The sequence below is a fragment of the Microcaecilia unicolor genome, chromosome 3, assembly GCF_901765095.1.
Source record: "Microcaecilia unicolor chromosome 3, aMicUni1.1, whole genome shotgun sequence".
Taxonomy (NCBI): domain Eukaryota; kingdom Metazoa; phylum Chordata; class Amphibia; order Gymnophiona; family Siphonopidae; genus Microcaecilia; species Microcaecilia unicolor.
In genome coordinates, this window is record NC_044033.1 from 64,280,742 (window position 1) to 64,301,347 (window position 20,606).

General features: G+C 47.2%; 1 protein-coding gene across 1 annotated transcript in view; it reads right to left on the reverse strand.

Moving 5' to 3' along the window:
* Positions 1-20,606, reverse strand: part of IARS2 (isoleucyl-tRNA synthetase 2, mitochondrial) — a 229,425-nt gene that overhangs the window by 143,435 nt on the left and 65,384 nt on the right. Inside the window, exon 12 of the mRNA XM_030196012.1 lies at positions 3,468-3,628. Coding sequence (XP_030051872.1) covers positions 3,468-3,628 — 161 coding nt within the window. The remainder of the gene's footprint in view (positions 1-3,467; positions 3,629-20,606) is intronic.

Consider the following 20,606-nt stretch of genomic DNA (forward strand, 5'->3'; position numbering starts at 1 on the left):
GGATCGTGAGGGGCATTCCTGCGGACAGCTTGTCTGGCCTCAGCCACCAACCCAGCGCCTTGCGCACGCTGGATCCAAAGGAAGGCGGTACAGCGTAATCCTCCGATACTGGAGTCCACCGCCACAGCAAGGAGTGTTGTAGGGGTCTCATATGGGCCCTGGCCCAGGGCACTACTTCCTTCGTGGCCGTCATGGAGCCCAAGAGCTGCACATAGTTCCAAGCTCGAAGGGAGGAGGCTGTTAGGAACTGATCCACCTGGGCCCGAAGCTTGCCGCTCCGGCTGTCCGGCAGGAAAACTCTGCCCACTAGGGTGTCGAATCGAACTCCCAAGTACTCCAGGGACTGAGTCGGGCGCAGCTGACTTTTCTCCCAGTTGATGACCCATCCCAGGGAGCTCAGAAGGGCAATCACCCTGTCCGTGGCCTTCCCACACTCTGCATAAGAGGGGGCTCGGATCAACCAGTGGTCCAGATAGGGATGGACTTGTACCCCTTCCTTGCGGAGGAAAGCCGCGATGACCACCATCACTTTGGAGAAGGTCCGCGGAGCAGTGGCCAACCCGAAAGGGAGGGCTCTGAACTGGAAGTGTCGGCCCAGGACTGCGAAGCGCAGGAAGCGCTGGTAAGGAGGCCAGATGGGAATATGTAAGTAAGCTTCCTTAATGTCCAAGGATGCCAGGAATTCTCCCTTCTTCACCGCAGCTATTACGGAGCGGAGAGTCTCCATCTGGAAGTGCCGAACCTTCAAGGCCCGATTGACTCCCTTGAGGTCGAGAATAGGCTGAGCAGAACCTTCTTTCTTTGGCACCACAAAGTAAATGGAGTAATGCCCCTTGCCAAGTTGATCTACTGGCACTGGGACCACCGCGCCCAGGCGGATCAGGTTGTTCAAAGTCTGCTGCACGGCAGCTGCTTTGACCTGGGACTTGCAGGGAGAGTTTACAAACCCGTCTCTCAAGGGCCGGCAGAACTCCAGCTTGTAGCCGTCCCTGATGACTTCCAGAACCCAAGCGTCTGAAGTTACCCTGGTCCACTCGCCCAGGAATGAGGACTACCTTCCTCCTATCTGCACTGGGCCATGGACCAGGTCCCCGTCATTGGGTACGTGACACTGGGGGGGGGGGGGGGGGGGGCGGAGGACGAACCTCCGGGTCGGCGGTCCCTGCGAAAGGAATGCTGCTTGGGGGAGAAGTTCCGTTTGAAGGAAGAGGAGGCAGAGGAGGCCGACTTGCCCGGGCGATACCTACGGGCTTCCTGAAACCGGCCCTTGGAGGAAACAGGGCGAGCACCACTGGCCCGAGCCCTGACCTCCGGCAACCTCTTGCCTTTGGATGTGCCGAGCTCCGTCACGATCTTGTCCAGCTCGTCCCCAAAGAGCAGCTTGCCTTTAAAAGGCAACTTGGCTAGGCGAGATTTAGAGGCATGGTCAGCCGACCAATGCTTAAGCCAGAGCCACCGCCGCGCCGAGACCGTCTGGGCCATACCTTTGGCCAAGGCTCTCAAAACATCATACAGCAAGTCTGCCAAGTAGGCCAAGCCCGACTCCAGGGTTGGCCATTCCGCCCTCCAGGATGGGTCCGAGGGGGAAGACCGCTGCAGAACAGTCAGGCACGCCCTAGCCATATAGGAGCCGCAAACTGAGGCTTGCAGATTCAGGGCGGCCGCCTCAAAGGACGACTTTAAGGCCGCCTCCATTCTCCTGTCCTGAGCGTACTTCAGGGCAGTGCCACCTTCCACCGGCAGCGCCGTTTTCTTAGTCATGGCAGTGATTAAAGAATCTACCGTGGGCCAGATAAAGGCTTCCTGTTCCCCCTCAGGCAGGGGGTACAGACGGGACATAGCCCTGGCTACTTTCAGGCTCGCTTCAGGGGCATCCCATTGCGCCGAAATTAAGGTCTGCATGGCCTCATGAACATGGAAGGTTCTAGGCGAGCGCTTTGTTCCCAGCATAATGGCGGAGCCAGTAGCGGCTGAGAGCGGGCCTTCCTCCGGAGAGGGAAAGAAAGCCAGCAGATCAATGTCACAACAAAAAGATTTTATTGAAGATACCGTGTATGAACAAATCGCCCGACACAGGCCGTGTTTCGCCCACCTAGGGCTGCGTCAGGGGCTAATTTGAAACCTTCGTAAAGGGGCAAATATGGTGCATAAAACCAGCTAAAATGGGAATCCTGTGGTCTCTAACATACACAAATGGACACACCATTATTGAAGCTGGAAAACAGCTTCAATAATGGTGTGTCCATTTGTGTATGCTAGAGACCACAGGATTCCGGTTTTAGCTGGTTTTTTCTTGACTTTTATGCACCATATTTGCCCCTTTACGAAGGTTTCAAATTAGCCCCTGACGCAGCCCTAGGTGGGCGGAACACGGCCTGTGTCGGGCAATTTGTTCATACACGGTATCTTCAATAAAATCTTTTTGTTGTGACATTGATCTGCTGGCTTTCTTTCCCATATTGGATTTTGCAGATCGTTTGCCTTGTTGTTTTTTGGGACCCTTCCTCCGGAGAGGCAATCTTCAAAATGCTCATGGCCTGCACTAGCAGATTAGGCAAATCATCCAAGCGAGAAAGGCGCGCTGGAGACCTAGCCAGAGCTGCTGCTGTGTGACCACACACCTGCTGAGATAGAGAACATACTGGGGAGTTTCCGGCAGCACATGACCACATATAGGGAGGCAAAAGATTGCTCTCTATCTCCACCTGCTGGTAGATGGACACAACCCACCAGTCTATGGACTGATCTGCTTGATGAAATGGAAATATATATAACTTGTTTGGTTAGGTTACATTTAGGTTGTGTATTTAACATACTGCCCTTCAATGACTCACACATCAAAGCGGTTTATAATGCCAATAATTTTCAACAGAAAAGGAAAAGAACTACAATCTTTCATAGGAAAGATTGCAATCATTCAAGGAAAACTAAGAAAAAAATAACTATATGTTAAAAAAAACATAATAAAACCTAATTATATCAACATAGAAGTATATAGGTCTCTCACCCAACAGGTCCCTCACTTTTTTAAACCCAGATATGCTAACCCAGTAAATAGGTCCCTCAACCATACACCCAAAAGACTTTCTAAAAAAGTAGCTGTTGCTGCAAAAGAGGCTTCAACCAAGTAGAGACAAAAGCTGTGAATACTTATGCAATTAACACTTTTGGTACATTCACTTTTAATTCTGACTATTTGTACAACTGATTTTTCACATTAAAGTGTGGTGTATGTTGTGTAGAAACCTCCTCCTATTTTAATGCATTTTGAATGTTTTTTTTTTTCAGAGAGTAGAATATGAAAACAGTACAAAGGTTTGAATACTTTTACAAAGCACTATATATTCATAAAATTAACGTCAGGTAAAAGTTACACAGAAATAAGGTATTTACACTTTTTTTTTAACCTTCAGAGAACCATTCAACTGATTCAATTACACTAGAGTAAGCTTTTCATGCAGTTCTACCTGTTCATCAGTGGCTCCCCGGTCTCCTTGTGATAGAAGACTGGAATGGGAACACCCCAGCTTCTTTGCCTCGATATGCACCAATATGTCCGTTTGTTCAGCATGTTCAGCATTCTGTTGGCTGCTGATGCAGGAATAAACTTCACTTTCTTTAATAGTTCCTGTAACATATTTAAAATGCTACTATAAGACAGAAGCCTTTTTGATGCATCTTTATGAAATGTCTTCACCAGCATAAAAATACTTGCATCCACTACTTGCTACGTTTTCCTAGTAAATATAGCTAGAATATGCCTTTGGGCCTCAAGGACAATCAATTTCTGATTGACTCCTGAAGGAAATAAAAGACAGGCACTAAGTACACTTTTAGAAACAAAACATGATGGCAAATGGCCCATCCAGCCTGCCCTTCCTAAGTAACCACTAGCTTCTCCTTTTCCTAAGAGATCCTACATGCCTGTCCCACACTTCCTTACATTCTGACACAGTCTTCATCTCCACTACCTCCACCGGAGGCCATTCCATGCAACCACCACCCTTTTTGTGAAGGAGTGTTTTCTTAGATTCCTCCTAAGCATATTTCCTCTCAATTTCTTCCTATGCCCTCTCATTCCAGGGTTTTCCTTCATTTAAAAAAGGCTCACCTCCTGTACATTGATGCCACTGAGATATTTAAACATCTCTATCATATCCCCTCTTTCCTGCTTCTCTTCCAGCGTATACGTGTTGAAGTTTATAAGCCTGTCCTCATATGTTTTATGATGGAGACCGCTTACCAATTTTGTAGCCGCCCTCTGGATCGACTCCATCCTGTTTGTATCTTTCCATAGGTGCAGTCTCCAGAATTACATGTAGTGTAAATGGGGTCTCACCAGAGACTTACACAGGGGCATTACCATCTCTTTTTTTCTTGCTGGTCATCCCTCTCCTTATACACCCAAGCATCCTCTTGGCTTTGACCATCGCCTTTTCTACCTGTTTGGCCAACATAAGGTCATCACACACAATCACCGCTGTCCTGCTCTTCTTTCGTACACAGAAGCACTTCACCCCCGATATCGTACTGTGCTCCTGGATTCTTGTAACCTAAGTGCATGACCTTGCATTTCTTAGCATTAAATTTGAGTTGCCAATTATCAAACCATTCTTCAAGTTTTGCCAGATCTTTCCTCATGCCATCCACACCCTCGGGGTGTCCAACCTATTTTAGACTTTGGTATCATCCATAAAGACTAATGACACAAAAGACCTAAAGCACACCCCAAAAAAATGGAGAAAAAACCTCAGTAGAGCCACCCAGCCAACAACAGTTATAAGGCATGGGCCCGTTCCACCATCACGAGAAAAAAAACTCAATACAGAGTGCAAGAAAGACTTATCAAAAAATGTCAGACTCACACAAATGCAGGAGACAAGTCACAGGAAAAACAATATCAGACCAATGTCTGGTTTAAGCGTAACACATTAGAAAAAGGGATACTCATCAATCTTCTTTCCAGGTTTCTTATACATCTTGTGTCCAAATTAGAAGTCATCCAGACTGTCCATCAAACATTCATAAGTACATCCTATAAAATAATTTGCACCTCCAACATTCTACGTCTGGATGCCTGGGTTCGTAACACACTTCCCATTGGTCCACCCTGGCGATGACGTCAGAGGGCGGATCCGTGAAAGGGAAGGGAAATCAGCACCAGAACATTGGAGGTGAGCAGAGAATCGCCCCCTCCCTCCCCCTGTCCTCCCTTCTAGTTCCAGGCCCCCCTCTCTTCCTCCCCCCTCCCTGTTTCCGGAAGGGCGGGACCAGAGGCAGAGCTGAGACAGATGGGAAGGCAGGAAGAAGCGCTGCTCGCCTTCACTGCTGACGCCGGACCCCGAGGTAAGAATTTTTAAATTACAGCTGGCACCTAGGAAGGCGAGGGCCAGGCGGAGGACAGGTCGTGCTTGCACTCGGAGAGGAGAGAGAGGGAGGGAGGCACGGGGGTCTGGAACTCGGAGGAGAGGGGGCATGGAACTCAGAGGGGAGGAGAGGGAGGGGAGGGGAGGGGAGGAGAGGGAGGAAGGGGGGAGGGAGAGGGAGGAAGGGGGGAGGTCCTGAAACTCCAAGGGGAGGGGGGCGGTCCTGGAACTCAAAGGGGAAGAAGGGGGAGGGAGGGGGCATGGAACTCTGAGGGGATGGGGGCTGGATCTCGGAGGACAGAGAGGGAGGGAGGGAGGGAGGTAGGGAGGGGGGCGTGGAACCTTGCTAGCACCCGTTTCATTTTTGTCAGAAACGGGCCTCTTTTACTAATAAGTACATAAGTATTGCCATACTGGGAAAGACCAAAGGTCCATCAAGCCCAGCATCCTGTCTCCAACAGTGGCCAATCCAGGTCACAAATACCTGGCAAGATCCCAAAGAAGTACAAAACATTTTATACTGCTTATTACTGAAACAGTGGATTTTCCCCAAGTCCATTTAATAACAGTCTATGGACTTTTCTTTTAGGAAGCCATCCAAACCTTTTTTAAACTCCACTAAACTAACCGCCTTTATCAAATTCACTGGCAACGAATTCCAGAGTTTAATTACATGTCGACTGAAGAAAATTTTTCTCCGATTTGTTTTAAATTTACTACATTGTAGCCAGTGGCGAACCAAGGGCGGGGCGGTGGGGGTGGTCCATCCCGGGTGTCAACGGGTGTGGGGGGGGGGGGCTCCATCCACCTGGCAGCTGTGTGGTGCAGCGCCTCGCATCTGCGCTGCTGTAAGAGATGAAAATGGCCTCGTCAGCCCTTCCCTCACTCTATCCCGTCCTCGAGGAAATAGGACCTTACATCAGAGGGCGGGACACAGTGAGGGAAGGGCCAACGAGGCGATTTTTTTTCTTTTACAGTAGCGCAGAGTTGCCCCGGGTGGACAGAGCTGGTAGACAGGTGGGGACTGGATCGGGGGGGAGGGGGGGTACCGTGTTGCCCTGCAGCCGGGGGGGAGGGGGGTGCGCCCAGCAGCGATCCGCCCCGGGTGGCAGTGAACCATAGAATACCATTGATTGTAACTTCATCGCATGCCCCCTAGTCCTAGAATTTTTGGAAAGTGTAAACAGACCCTTCACATCTACCCGTTCAACTCCACTCATTATTTTATAGACCTCTATCATATCTTCCCTCAGCCGCCTTTTCTCCAAGCTGAAGAGCCCTAGCCACTTTAGCCTTTCCTCATAGGGAAGTCATCCCATCCCCTTTATCATTTTCGTCGCCCTTCTCCGCACCTTTTCTAATTCCACTATATCTTTTTTGAGATGTGGCGACCAGAATTGAACACAATATTCGAGGTGCGGTCGCACCATGGAGCAATACAAAGGCATTATAACAGCCTCATTTTTGTTTTCCATTCCTTTCCTAATAATACCTAACATTCTTTTTGCTTTCTTAGCCGCAGCAGCACACTGAGCAGAAGGTTTCAACGTATCATCAACGACGACACCTTGGTCCGTGACTACTAACGTGGACCCTTGCATGACGTAGCTATAATTTGGGTTCCTCTTTCCCACATGCATCACTTTGCACTTGCTCACATTAAACGTCATCTGCCATTTAGACACCCAGTCTCCCAGTCTCGTAAGGTCCTCTTGTAATTTTTCACAATCCTCCCGCGATTTAACCACTTTGAATAACTTTGTGTCATCAGCAAATTTAATTACCTCACTAGTTACTCCCATCTCTAGGTCATTTATAAATATATTAAAAAGCAGCAGTTCCAACACAGACCCCTGGGGAACCCCACTAACTACCGTTCTCCATTGAGAATACTGACCATTTAACCCTACTCTCTCTCTTTTAACCAGTTTTTAATCCACAATAGGACACTACCTCTTATCCCATGACTCTCCAATTTCCTCTGGAGTCTTTCATGTCAAACACCTTCTGAAAATCCAGATGCACAATATCAACTGGCTCACCCCTTCAAAGAAATGCAGTAGATTGGTGAGGCAAGATTTCCCTTCACTAAATCCATGTTGACTTTGTCTCATTAATCCATGCTTTTGAATATACTCTGTAATTTTGTTCTTAATAATAGTCTCTACCATTTTGCCCGGCACCAACGTCAGACTCACTGGTCTATAATTTCCTGGATCTCCTCTGGAACCTTTTTAAAAAATCGGCGTTACATTGGCCACCCTCCAATCTTCCGGTACCACGCTCGATTTTAATAATAGCTCTGCAAGCTCATTTTTCAGTTCTATCAGTACTCTGGGATGAATACCATCCGGTCCAGATTTGCTACTCTTCAGTTTGTAGAACTGCCCCATTTCATCCTCCAGGTTTACAGAGAATTCATTAGCTTCGAATACCATTTCTGGCACCGGTATCCCACCCAAATCTTCCTCGGTGAAGACCGAAGCAAAGAATTAATTTAATCTCGCCGCTACGGCTTTGTCTTCCCTGATCGCCCCTTTTACTCCTCAGTCATCTAGTGGTCCAACCAATTACTTTGCCGGCTTCCTGCTTTTAATATATCGAAAATTTTTTTTACTATGTGTTTGTGCCTCCAATGCAATCTTTTTTCGAGTCCCTCTTAGGCTTCCTTATCAGCGCTTTGCAATTCACTTGACATTCCTTATGCTGTTTATGATTATTTTCAGTCGGTTCCTTCTTTCATTTTCTGAAGGATTTTCTTTTAGCTCTAATAGCTTCTTTCACTTCACTTTTTAACCACGCCGGCTGTCGTTTGGCTTTCTGTCCTCCTTTTTTAATACGCGGAATATATTTGGCCTGGCTTCCAGGATGGTGTTTTTGAACAGCATCCACACCTGATGTAAATTTTTGACCCTCGCAGTCGCTCCTCTAAGTTTTCTTTTCACCGTTCTTCTCATTTTATCATAGTCTCCTTTTTTACAGTTAAACGCTAACATATTTGATTTCCTATGTATACTTATTTCAAAGCTACTATCAAATCCGATCATATTATGATCACTGTTATCAAGCGGCCCCAGCACCATTACCTCCCACACCAGATCATGCACTCCACTAAGGACCAGGTCTAGAATTTTTTCTTCTCTCGTCGGCTCCTGTACCAGCTGCTCCATAAAGCTGTCCTTGATTTCATCAAGGAATTTTACCTCCCTAGCGTGTCCTGATATTACATTTACCCAGTCAGTATCAGGGTAATTGAAATCACCCATTATTATTGTGTTGTCCAGTTTGTTTGCGTCCCTGATTTCCTTTAACATTTCTGCATCTGTCTGTTCATCCTGGCCAGGTGGATGGTAGTACACTCCTATCACTATCCTTTTCCCCTTTACACATGGAAGTGTTTTGTTTCCTGCAGAATTTTCAAATCTATGTGATTCAAGGCTCTCGTTAATATACAATGCTACCCCTCCACCAATTCGATCCACCCTATCACTTCGAAATAATTTGTACCCCGGTATGACAGTGTCCCACTGGTTATCCTCTTTCCACCAGGTCTCAGAGATGCCTATTATATCTAATTTTTTCATTTAGTGCAATATATTCTAACTCTCCCATCTTATTTCTTAGGCTTCTAGCATTCACATATAGAGATTTCAAACTGTGTTTGTTGCTCCTATTTACATCATGCTTAGTACTTGACAGTATTAATTTGCAATCTTTTGATTTTTATTTAAGGACACCTGATCTACTACGGTCTCTTTTGCAACCTCTCTCTCAGGATACCCTATCTTCCCTGTTTTGGTGATATCTTTGAAAGATATCTTATCCCGAACCATACGCTTTTGAGCGACTGTCGTCCTTCCCCCCATTTCTAGTTTAAAAGCTGCTCTATCTCCTTTTTAAATGCCGATGGCAGCAGCCTGGTGCCACCTTGGTTAAGGTGGAGCCCATCCTTTCAGAATAGGCTCCCCCTTCCCCAGAATGTTGCCCAGTTCCTAACAAATCTAAAACCCTCCTTCCTGTACCATCGTCTCATCCACACATTGAGACTCCGGAGCTCTGCCTGTCTCTTGGGCCCTGCATGTGGAACAGGTAGCATTTCAGAAAATGCTACCCTAGAGGATCTGGATTTGAGCTTTCTACCTAACAGCATAAAAGTTGGCTTCCAGAACCTCTCTCCCACATTTTGCTATGTCATTGGTACCCACATGTACCAAGACAGCAGACTCCTCCCAAGCACTATCTAAAATCCTATCTAGGTGACGCGTGAGGTCCGCCACCTTCGCACCAGGCGATCCTCATGTCCACCAGCCACCCAGCTATCTATATTCCTAATGATCGAATCACCAACTACAACAGCTGTCCTAACCTTTCCCTCCCAGGCAGCACTTGGAGACATATCCTCGGTGCGAGAGAATAGTACATCCCCTGGTGGGCAGGTCCTGCCTACAGGAGTACTTCCTACTTCACCAGGGTGATGCTCTCCTTCTAGGAGACCTCCCTACTCCAAGGTAGCACAGGGGCTACCAGACTGGAACTGGGATTTCTCTACAACACCCCTGTAGGTCTCCTCTATGTCTCCCTCAGCTCCACCAAGTCTGCTACTCTAGCCTCAAGAGAACGGACACGTTCTCTGAGAGCTAGGAGCTCTTTGCATCAGGCACACACATATGACATCTCACCAACTGGGAGATAATCATACATGTGACACTCAATGCAAAAAACTGGATAGCACCCCTCTCGCTGCTGGTCTGCTGACTCCATCTTAGTGTTCTTGAGTTTTTCAATAATTTAAAACTTGCTACAGTATTAAGGATATTAGCCTAATATAAAAAAGTGTCTTTTAGTTTATATAGGGGCTCATTTTCAAAGCACTTAGCCTTCCAAAGTTCCATAGGTTTCTATGGAACTTTGGAAGGCTTAGTGCTTTGAAAATATGCCTCATAGTAAATTGTATGATTTATTTAGTGTTTCCTTCTTAGATGGTAATGAAATGTATTTAAAACTCTATAATAGCACTCCTTGCTTATTACCCTAATTACAATAACTGACTATAAATGATGGGTTGTCCTAGGGGTAGGTGGGAAGACTAAACTGGATCCTGTAGTGCCTGCTAGATTCTATCTGCTAATGCTGTGGAACAGAGGTAACAGTAGGAAAAAAAAAGTTAAACCTGTGTCATGACCACTGTATTTCCAATAACACTAGGCAACTGCCAAAGGAACAACAGGCTACTTAACCTGTTAAAAGTTCCACCTCTCCAAAGGCAGCTAATACACACAAGCCTGCTTGATTTAAACATCAAAAAAGCCCGCCCTAAAAAAGGTGGACCATTCCACACAAATGTTCAGACCATCAGTTTCAACAGAATTAAAGAAAAATATCCATTTTTGTTCAACCTGTCTCAAGAGAGGACTAAAGTCACCGCGCCGCTGGGACCACTCTATTTGTTCTAAAATTATACAACGCAGATCTTCAAAATGATGTCCCAAGCGATCACAGTGCATCACCATATGGGCTTCCAATCTGTGAATTTTTAAACAGGAACGATGTTCCATTAGTCTGGCTTTCAGTGATGTGGAGGAAGTCTGTCCAATATATATTAAGTCACAAAGACATTGTATCAAGTACACCATCCCTGTCGACTCACAGTTAGTGTAAGCCTTCAATTTACATTTCCTACCAGATCTTGGATGAATATTGTGAGGAACCCCTGAGGGTCAGGGAAGAAGGGATTTGGGAGAGGAGCAAGATGGGTAGGTAACATATCCAGGATTCCAACTACAAGTCCCAGGATCCTAGGGGCTGGGAAGCCATGCCCCAACGAAGGCATAAGCTTCCTATGAGCCGAAGGGAGAAGGACTACAGTTCCCAAGAACCCTTGCAAAGCCCTGTGGGCAAGCAAAGGGAGAAGGGAACTACAAGTCCCAGGATCCCGAGTGAGAGGAGGGGGATTGGCTGAGGAGGAATAATCAGGAGGGAGAGGACCAGCTGGGGACCATAAAGGGAGAGGAGCCCATGGAATGGGAGGGGGAGAAAGAGGTTGGAGAGGAGATCCAAGCCCAAGATGATTGGGGAAGTGAGCCCATGGAGATTGCTGCTCTAGCTCAGGTACAAGGGAAGAAGTTGAAAGGCTTCATAACAAACCTTCTTCAAGGCTGGGGAAAGCTTGGAAGAAAATTTAAGCAGCTGTTCCACTCAAGGGGGAGAGAGGTGCCATGCTGTAAAGCAGTGAATGATTTCAGCTGTGGCCAGAAGTCAGACCTGGCTGGGGAAACAGGTAGTGATTTGAACTGTGTCCAGAAGTCATGCCACGCTGGGGAAGCAGTGAGTGATTTAAACTGTGTCCAGAAGTCATGCCACGCTGGGGAAGCAGTGAGTGATTTAAACTGTGTCCAGAAGTCATGCCACGCTGGGGAAGCAGTGAGTGATTTAAACTGTGTCCAGAAGTCATGCCACGCTGGGGAAGCAGTGAGTGATTTAAACTGTGTCCAGAAGTCATGCCACGCTGGGGAAGCAGTGAGTGATTTAAACTGTGTCCAGAAGTCATGCCATGCTGGGGAAGCAGTGAGTGATTTAAACTGTGTCCAGAAGTCATGCCACGCTGGGGAAGCAGTGAGTGATTTAAACTGTGTCCAGAAGTCATGCCACGCTGGGGAAGCAGTGAGTGATTTAAACTGTGTCCAGAAGTCATGCCACGGTGGGGAAGCAGTGAGTGATTTAAACTGTGTCCAGAAGTCATGCCATGCTGGGGAAGCAGTGAGTGATTTAAACTGTGTCCAGAAGTCATGCCAGGCTGGGGAAGCAGTGAGTGATTTAAACTGTGTCCAGAAGTCATGCCACGCTGGGGAAGCAGTGAGTGACTTGCACTGTGTCCAGAAGTCATGCCACGCTGGGGAAGCAGTGAGTGACTTGCACTGTGTCCAGAAGTCATGCCACGCTGGGGAAGCAGTGAGTGACTTGCACTGTGTCCAGAAGTCATGCCATGCTGGGGAAGCAGTGAGTGACTTGCACTGTGTCCAGAAGTCATGCCATGCTGGGGAAGCAGTGAGTGATTTAAAACTGTGTCCAGGAATCAGGCCATGCTGGGGAAGCAGTGAATGATTTCAACTGTATCCAGAAACTGTGGCCAGTGGGGGGAAGGAAAAAGGGGTGATATGTGCTGTAACCAAGGACTGTGTCTGGAAGAGGAAATGTCTTGGCCTTGCTGATGGAATAAAGTGGTTTTAAGCATATTTTTGGAGTCTGCTTCTGGGAGTGCTGTATCCAGGGAAGGGCACTTCCAGGGTCAGCCAAGTTCATACCTGCAGGAAGGCCTGAAGGTGGTGGCCTGCTGACAATATATTCCTTTTCCTCTAACATTATATGGCAAACAGAACAGTGACCACACCTCCCATATTATCCTATACCGGTATTACTTCTCTGATTTGATTCTGAATACTGGCAGCATGTCGATACACCGATGTTGCACTGGACCCAACTGTGCGTACTGTGATTCTGCTTATGTCTACTTGGAAACAAAATCCATGCCTTGTAGTGAACCTTTCAAAGTTACTGGCCTTGTATGTAAAGAAACCTTGCTTTGGGTAAGGCTCATACTGAGTCTATGAGCTGCTTATAGAAACTCAGAGAGAACAAGTACTTTACATTGGTACTTGCTAAATGTAAACCAGGATAGCAAAGTTAGTTACTCATTTGTAGCAGGTGATCTCCGAGGACAGCAGGCCAAGTACTCTCATGGGTGACATCATCCGACAGAGCCCAGTGCAGATGCTGACTAGCGAGTTGAAGAAATTTCTAGCAGTGTCCTACCATGCATGCGCGAGTGCCTTCCTGCCTGATGCATGAGCGCAGGTCCCTCAGTCCTGTATACTAGTTACAGAATACAACTCCAAGGGGAGGTGGGAGGATATGTGAGAATACTTGGCCTGCTGTCCTGAGTCACCTGCTACAGGTGAGTAACTTTGCTTTCTCTGAGGACAAGCAAGCTGCGTATTCTCACAGATGGGAACCCCTAGCTACCAGGCTCACAAAAAACAACAATGCTAGGACAATAGGACTCAAAACATTGAGGCCTATTATTCAATCAACCTGAAACATTTTCAAACTAGTTGTGGAGGTGCAGCCTGGAACAGAAAAAAAACTGGGCCTAGGGAGGGTTAGAGTTGGATTCTAGACACCTAAAAAAATCTGCAGAACTGTCTGACCAAACCAGCTGTCATATCGGGTCTCGTGCTCAAGGCAGTAATGGGATGTGAATATGTGGACAGATGATCACATCACAGTTTTGTAAATCTCCTCTATGGAGAAATCTAAAGTGGGCTACTGATGTAGCCATGGCTCTGACATTATGAGCCTTGACATGACCATCTAGAATCAGCCCAGCATGGGCATAAGTAAAGGAGATGCAATCTGCTAGCCAACTGGAAATTATGTGTTTGCCGATGGCAACCCCCATCCTGTTTGGGTCAAAAGAAACAAAAATCTAGGTGAACTGTCTATGGGATTTAGTCTGCTCCAGAAAGAAGGTTAAGTCTCGCTGGCAGTCCAAGGTGTGCTGTACACTCTCGCCAGGATGGGCAAGCAGTTTTGGGAAAAATGTTGGTAGAACAATTGCTTGATTAAAATGGAATTCCGACACTATCTTAAGAAGGAATTTAGGGTGTGTGCGGAGAACACTACTGTGGTGAAATTTAGTGTAAGGTGGATCAGCTACTAGGACCTGAAGCTCAAGGACTCTGCAAGCTGAAGAGACCTCCACCAGAAACACAAATTTCCAGGTCAAATACTTCAGATTCATGAATCAAGCAGAGTCTACCACCAGAAACACAAATTTCCAGGTCAAATACTTCAGATGACAGAGAATCAAGAGGCTCAAAAGCAGCTTTTATCAGCTGGATAAGGACAACACACAACTCATGGCACAGCTGAAGGTCTGGGAGAGGGGAGGGGGCTTCATCAATAGAAAACCTCACATGAAGAAAACAACTAGAGGCTGTACAGAGATGGGCTTAGCCCCCCGCATGCCGATTGCACTGAGGTGAACCCTTAGAGAGTTGGTTTTCAAACCTGACTCAGAAAGGTGTAGAAGGTATTCAAGAAGGTTTCTGTGTAGAGCAAGTGAGAGGGATCTAAGAACTCACCCTCACACCAGACATCAAACCTCCTCCACTTAAAAGAGTAACCACTTTTTAATTGGGTCTTTCTTGGAAGCAAGCAAGATGCGGGAGATACCCTCCGACAGACCCAAGGAATTCTACATCAGAACATAAGAACAGCCAAACTGGGTCAGACCAATGGTCCATCTAGCCCAGTATCCTGCATCCAACAGTGGCTAATCCAGGTCACAAATACCTGGCAGAAACTCAATTACTAGCAACATTCCATACTACCAATCCCGGGGCAAGCAGTGGATTCCCCCATGTCTATCTCAATAACAGCCTATGGACTTTTCCTCCAGGAACTTGTCCAAACCTTTTTTAAACCCAGATACGTTAACCGTTGTTACCACATCCTTCGGCAACAAGTTCCAGAGCTTAACTATTCTTTCAGTGAAAAAATATTTCCTCCTATTTGTTTTATATGTATTTCCATGTAATTACATTGAGCGTCCCCTGGTCTTTGCACTTTTTGAAAGAGTTTAAAATCAATTCACTTTTACCCGTTCTACACCACTCAGGATTTTACAGACCTTAATCATATCCCTGTAAGTGGCCATAGGGTTAAACCTAAGCGGGTGTAAGGTGTTTCTTGACAGGCTTGATTAGGAACCATGATTCTGTGTTCCTACTAGATTTTCAACAAAGTCTTCTCTATAAGAGGAACTGAAGGATATGCACGCAGCAGGTCTTCCCCTCAGTGAAGAAGAAAGGGGAAAGAGGGGAAAGGGAAATTGGACTTGATATACCGCCTTTCTGTGGTGTTTTGCAACTACATTCAAAGCGGTTTACATAGTACATTCAGGTACTTATTTTGTACCAGGGGCAATGGAGGGTTAAGTGACTTGTCCAGAGTCACAAGGAGCTGCAGCGGGAATCGAACTCAGTTCCTCAGGATCAAAGTCCACTCCTCCATCTGAAGCTAGCCCGCTGTGTGATCTGAGCCTGGAGTAGAACTGGGGAACCCTGTTAAGGTGAATGGCATAGAGATCCATCGAGGAGGTGCCCCACTCTCATAAGATCTTGCAGGCTATGCCCAAGTATTAAAATACACCTCTTACACCATCCTATCTAACATTTCCTTCTCTAATCCCTCATACATCTTCTGCTTACTACCGATTGTATCTAAGATCCTGTCATGACTACGTCATAACAACACTCTGTAAGCCACCTTGAGCCTGCAAATAGGTGGGATAATGTGGGGTACAAATGCAATAAATAATAATAATAAATAATAATATTGAGAGACTACTTCTTGTGATTGCAAAACCCTGCCCAGTCTGTCCACCAGCAATTGTCTTTTCCTGGAGCATATGTGGCTTGAAGATCCATCCTATGCAGGAGTGCCCACTACCACAACCTCACTGCTTCCTGACACAAGGGGTAGGATCCTGTACCTCCCTGCTTGTTCACACAGAACATTGCGAGCTGGTTGTCTCTTTGAATCAGCATAATTTGGTTCTGTAGCCAATCTGTGAAAGCCTTTAGAGCATTCCAAAGGCCTTCAGCCCGAAGAGGTTGATGTGAATTTCTGTTTCCTGAGCTGACCAAGTTCCCTGGATGTGAAGCCCATCCACATGAGCTCCCCATTTCAGGTTGGATGCATCTGTTAACATCTTCTGAGGAAGTGAAATCAGGAATGGTAGTCCTACAGTCAAATTCATCTGAATTGTTCCTCAGAAAAGGAAATGAGTCAACTCTGGGAGAATCTGGATGACATCCGTTAGGTTCCCAGCCACCCGAGGCCACTGGGAAGCTAAGGTCCACTGGGCCTCTCTCAGATACATGTACCATGGGCATGATGTGCAACCCTTGAGGCTGCAGCATCTGCCAGGTCCTCCATGAGCACGGCTCAGAAACGCTCATCGAAGGATGGCATCAGCAAAGGCAGGAGAGCCGGTTGAGAGGCAGCCTCAGAAGGCATCAGTGTCAAAAGAGTAACGGGGTTCTTGCTGCTTTGAGGCTCACGCACTGGTACCTCTTCTAAAGAGAGGGAGCACTCCTCTTGGTACCGGTGCTTCTTGAGTTCCAGCGATGTAGATGCCACCATGATCCCAATTCTGTGTGTCAAGGACTGATGCTTGTGCTTCTTGGGCTTCCTCTGATGAACTGCGTTGCAGTCCTTCAGTGGCAATGAGGATGATGCTGAATCTGACCACACCCTTGGTGCTGAGTCCGATGTTGACCTGTCCTGGGGCCTATCAGCGCCCAATATTGAGAGATCGAGACCTCGATGCCAGTGCACTCCCAGTGGATGCTGAGGCCTGTGCAGACATCAGGGTTGATGCTTCTGGTGCCAGTGCACTGGACTTCGAGGAGTCAAAAAGTTTCTCCTGCTGGATCTGCTGAGCTCTTTATGTCCTTAACTGCATTTTCAAACTGACAGAGCATGGTCAGGCACAAGGCACCTTATACACCATGAAAGCGAAGATACTTACCTGTAGCAGGTATTCTCAGAGGACAGCAGGCTGATTATTTTCACAACTGGATTGACATCCACGTCAGTCCGGGAACCGTCATTTGCAATAGCAAAAAGAAAAAACTTTGCCAGAGCTTTCTAGTGCGCGTGCAGCACACAACGAGCAGACTGATTTCCCTCCCGTCGCACGACCGCGCTCCTCAGTTAAGTTCTAAAGCAAAAAAATATATAAAACTCCAAGGGGAGGTGGGTGAGATTGTGAGAATAATCAGCCTGCTGTCTTCGGAGAATACCTGCTACAGGTAAGTAGCTTCGCTTTCTTCGAGGACAAGCAGGCTGGATTATACTCACAACTGGGGTATCCCTAGCATCCAGGCTCATGCAAAAACAATTAACAGTGGTCAATTGGGCCTCGCAAAGGCGAGGACAAAACACAGATTAATCTGAAACTATATACAACTAGCTGAGTGTGCAGCCTGGAACAGAATAAAATGGGCCTAGGTGGGTGAAGTTGAATTCTAAATGCCAAACAGTTTCTGCAGCACTGCCCAAACCGACTGTCGTATTGGGTATCCTGCTCAAGGCAGTAGTGAGATGTGAATGTGTGGACTGATGACCACGTTGCAGCTCTGCAAATCTCTTCAATGGAGGCTGACTTTAAGTGAGCCACTGAAGCAGCCATGGCTCAGACATTACGAACTGTGACATGGCCCACCAGAGCCGGCCCAGCCTGGGCGTGTGAAGGATATGCAATCTGCTAGCCAACTGGAGATTGTGCATTTTCAGATGGTGACTTCCCTCCTGATGGGACCAAAAGCCATGAAAAACTGGGCGGACTGTCTGAAGGGCTTTGTCCGCTCCACGTAAAAGGCCAATGCTCTCTTGCAGTCCAAGGTGTGCAAGCTGCTTTCACCATGAGGCCGGGGAAAGAATGTTGGCAAGACAATTGACTGGATCAAATGGAACTCCGACACCACCTTCAGCAAGAACTTAGTGTGAGTGCGGAGGACTACTCTGTTGTGATGAAACTTAGTATAAGGTGCATCCACTACTAGGGCCTGAAGCCCACTGACCCTACGAGTTGAAGTAACAGCCACCAAGAAAATTACCTTCCAGGTTAAGTACTTCAGATGGAAGGAATTCAGTAGCTCAAAAGGAGCTTTCATCAGCTAGGTGAGAACAACGTTGAGATCCCATGACACTGGAGGCGGTTTGACAGGGGACTTTGACAAAAGCAAACCTCTCATGAAACGAACTAAAGGCTGTCCAGAGATAGGCTTACCTTCTACACGCTGATGATAAGCACTAATTGCACTGAGGTAAACCCTTACGGAGTTGGTCTTCAGACCAGATTCTGATAAGTGTAGAAGGTATTCAAGCAGGGTCTGTGTAGGACAAGAGAGAGGATCTAGGGCCCTGCTGTCATATCAGACGGCAAACCTCCTCCATTTAAAAGAATAACACCTCTTAGTGGAATCTTTCCTGGAAGCAAGCAAGACCCGGGAGACACCCTCCAAAAGACCAAAGGAAGCGAATTCTATGCTCTCAACATTCAAGCCGTGAGAGCCAGAGACTGGAGGTTGGGATGTAGAAGCGATCCTGAGTAATTAGAGTTGGAAAACACTCCAATCTCCACGGTTTCTCGGAGGAGAACTCCAGAAGAAGAGGGAACCAAATCTGATGCGGCCAGTAGGGTGCAATCAGGATCATGGTTCCGTGGTCTTGCTTGAGTTTCAGCAAAGTCTACTAGAGATATGGGAGAATACGCATACAGAAGGCCTGTTCCCCAATGTAGGAGAAAGGCATCTGACGCTAGTCTGTCGTGGGCCTGAAGCCTGGAACAGAACTGAGGGACCTTATGATTTAACTGAGCGGCAAAAAGATCCACCGAAGGGGTGCACCACGCTCGGAAGATCTTGCGGGCGACGCCCATATTCAGCAACCACATGAGTTTGCATTAGCTTGATCAGCTTGTAAGCCAGACTGTTGTTTATGCCTGCCTGATGTGCCTTGCAGAAACACATGCCCAAAGCCACATCTGGACAGCTTCCTGACACAGAGGGCGAGATCCGGTGCCCCCCTGCTTGTTGGTGTAGTACATTGCAACCTGATTGTCTGTTTGAACCAAGATAATTTGGTTGAACAAAAGCTCCAGGAGATTGATCTGAAGATCTGTCTCCCGGAAGGACCAGGTTCCCTGAGTATGAAGCCCATCTACATGAGCTTGCCACCCCAGAAGAGATTCATCCATCGTCAGCACTTTCTGCAGCTGAGGAATTTGGAATGATCGTCCCATAGTTAAATTGGGCTGGATTGTCCACCACTGATAAGAGTTGCGAAAATCTGTGGACAGTCGGATAACGTCCTCCAGATTCTCCACAGCTTGATACCACTGGGAAGCTAGGGTCCATTGGGCGGATCTCATATATAGACGTGCCAGGGGTGTTACATGAACTGTGGAGGCCATGTGCCCCAAGAGTCTCAACATCTGCTCAGCTGTGACTTGCTGAGAGGCTCGAACTGGGACACCAGGGACAGAAGGTTGTCTGCCCGTGTCTCGGGTAGATAAGCCCATTTGTCTTCGTGTCCAGTAGTGCTCCAATTAACTCCAAATTCTGAACAGGAGTGAGATAGGACTTGGTGTAATTTATTACGAATCCTAGTAGCTCTAGCACCTGAATAGTCATTCGCATGGACTCCTGAGCACCGTCCTCCGAGGTGCTCTTCACTGGCCAATCTTCGAGATAAGGGAACACATGCACTTCCAGTCTGAGTAGGGATGCTGCGACTACTGCTAGGCACTTTGTAAACACTCTGGGTGCAGATGCCAGGCCAAAGGGCAGTACGCGGTACTGAAAGTACTGCGTTCCCAGCCAAAACTGAAGATACTTCCTGTGAGCTGGGAGTATCAAAATGTGCGTGTAAGCATCCTTTAAGTCAAGGGAGCATAGCCAATCATTTTCCTGAATCATGGGAAGAAGAGTGCTCAGGGAAACCATCCTGAACTTTTCTTGGACTAGGAATTTGTTCAGGGCCCTTAGGTCTAGAATGGGACGCATCCCCCCGGTTTTCTTTTGCACAAGGAAGTACCTGGAATAGAATCCCAGCCCTTCTTTCCCTGGTGGAACGGGTTCAACTGGATGGGCCTTTAGAAGGGCGGAGAGTTCCTCTGCAAGTACTTGACTGTTCTGGGAAATGTATGAATGAGCTCCTGGTGGGAAATTTGGAGGTTTGGATTCCAGAATGAGGGTGTATCCTAACCGGACTATTTGAAGAACTCTCCAGTTGGAGTTTATGAGAGGCCACCTTTGGTGAAAAAACATTAAACCTCCCTCCAACCGTAAAGTCATCCGGTACTGTGGCTATGCTTTGCTGGAGCCAGTCAAAAGCCCTTGCTTTTGCTGGGGAGCAGTAGGGCCTTAGGCGCACGCTGTTGACGAGAACAAGCACGTTGGGGTTGAGCCTGAGTAGGCTATCGGGATGCCAGATTGTACCTATGCCTAACATAGGAATAGGGAGCACTCCGTAGCCCCCCAAAAAACCTCTTAGATGAGGAGGCTGTAGCAGAAGGCGCCCGGTGGGAGAGAGAAGCCATAGAATCTGTGTGTTCTTGATCTGGTCAACCAGGCCTTCCACCTCCTCTCCGAAAAAGTTATCCCCCACAGC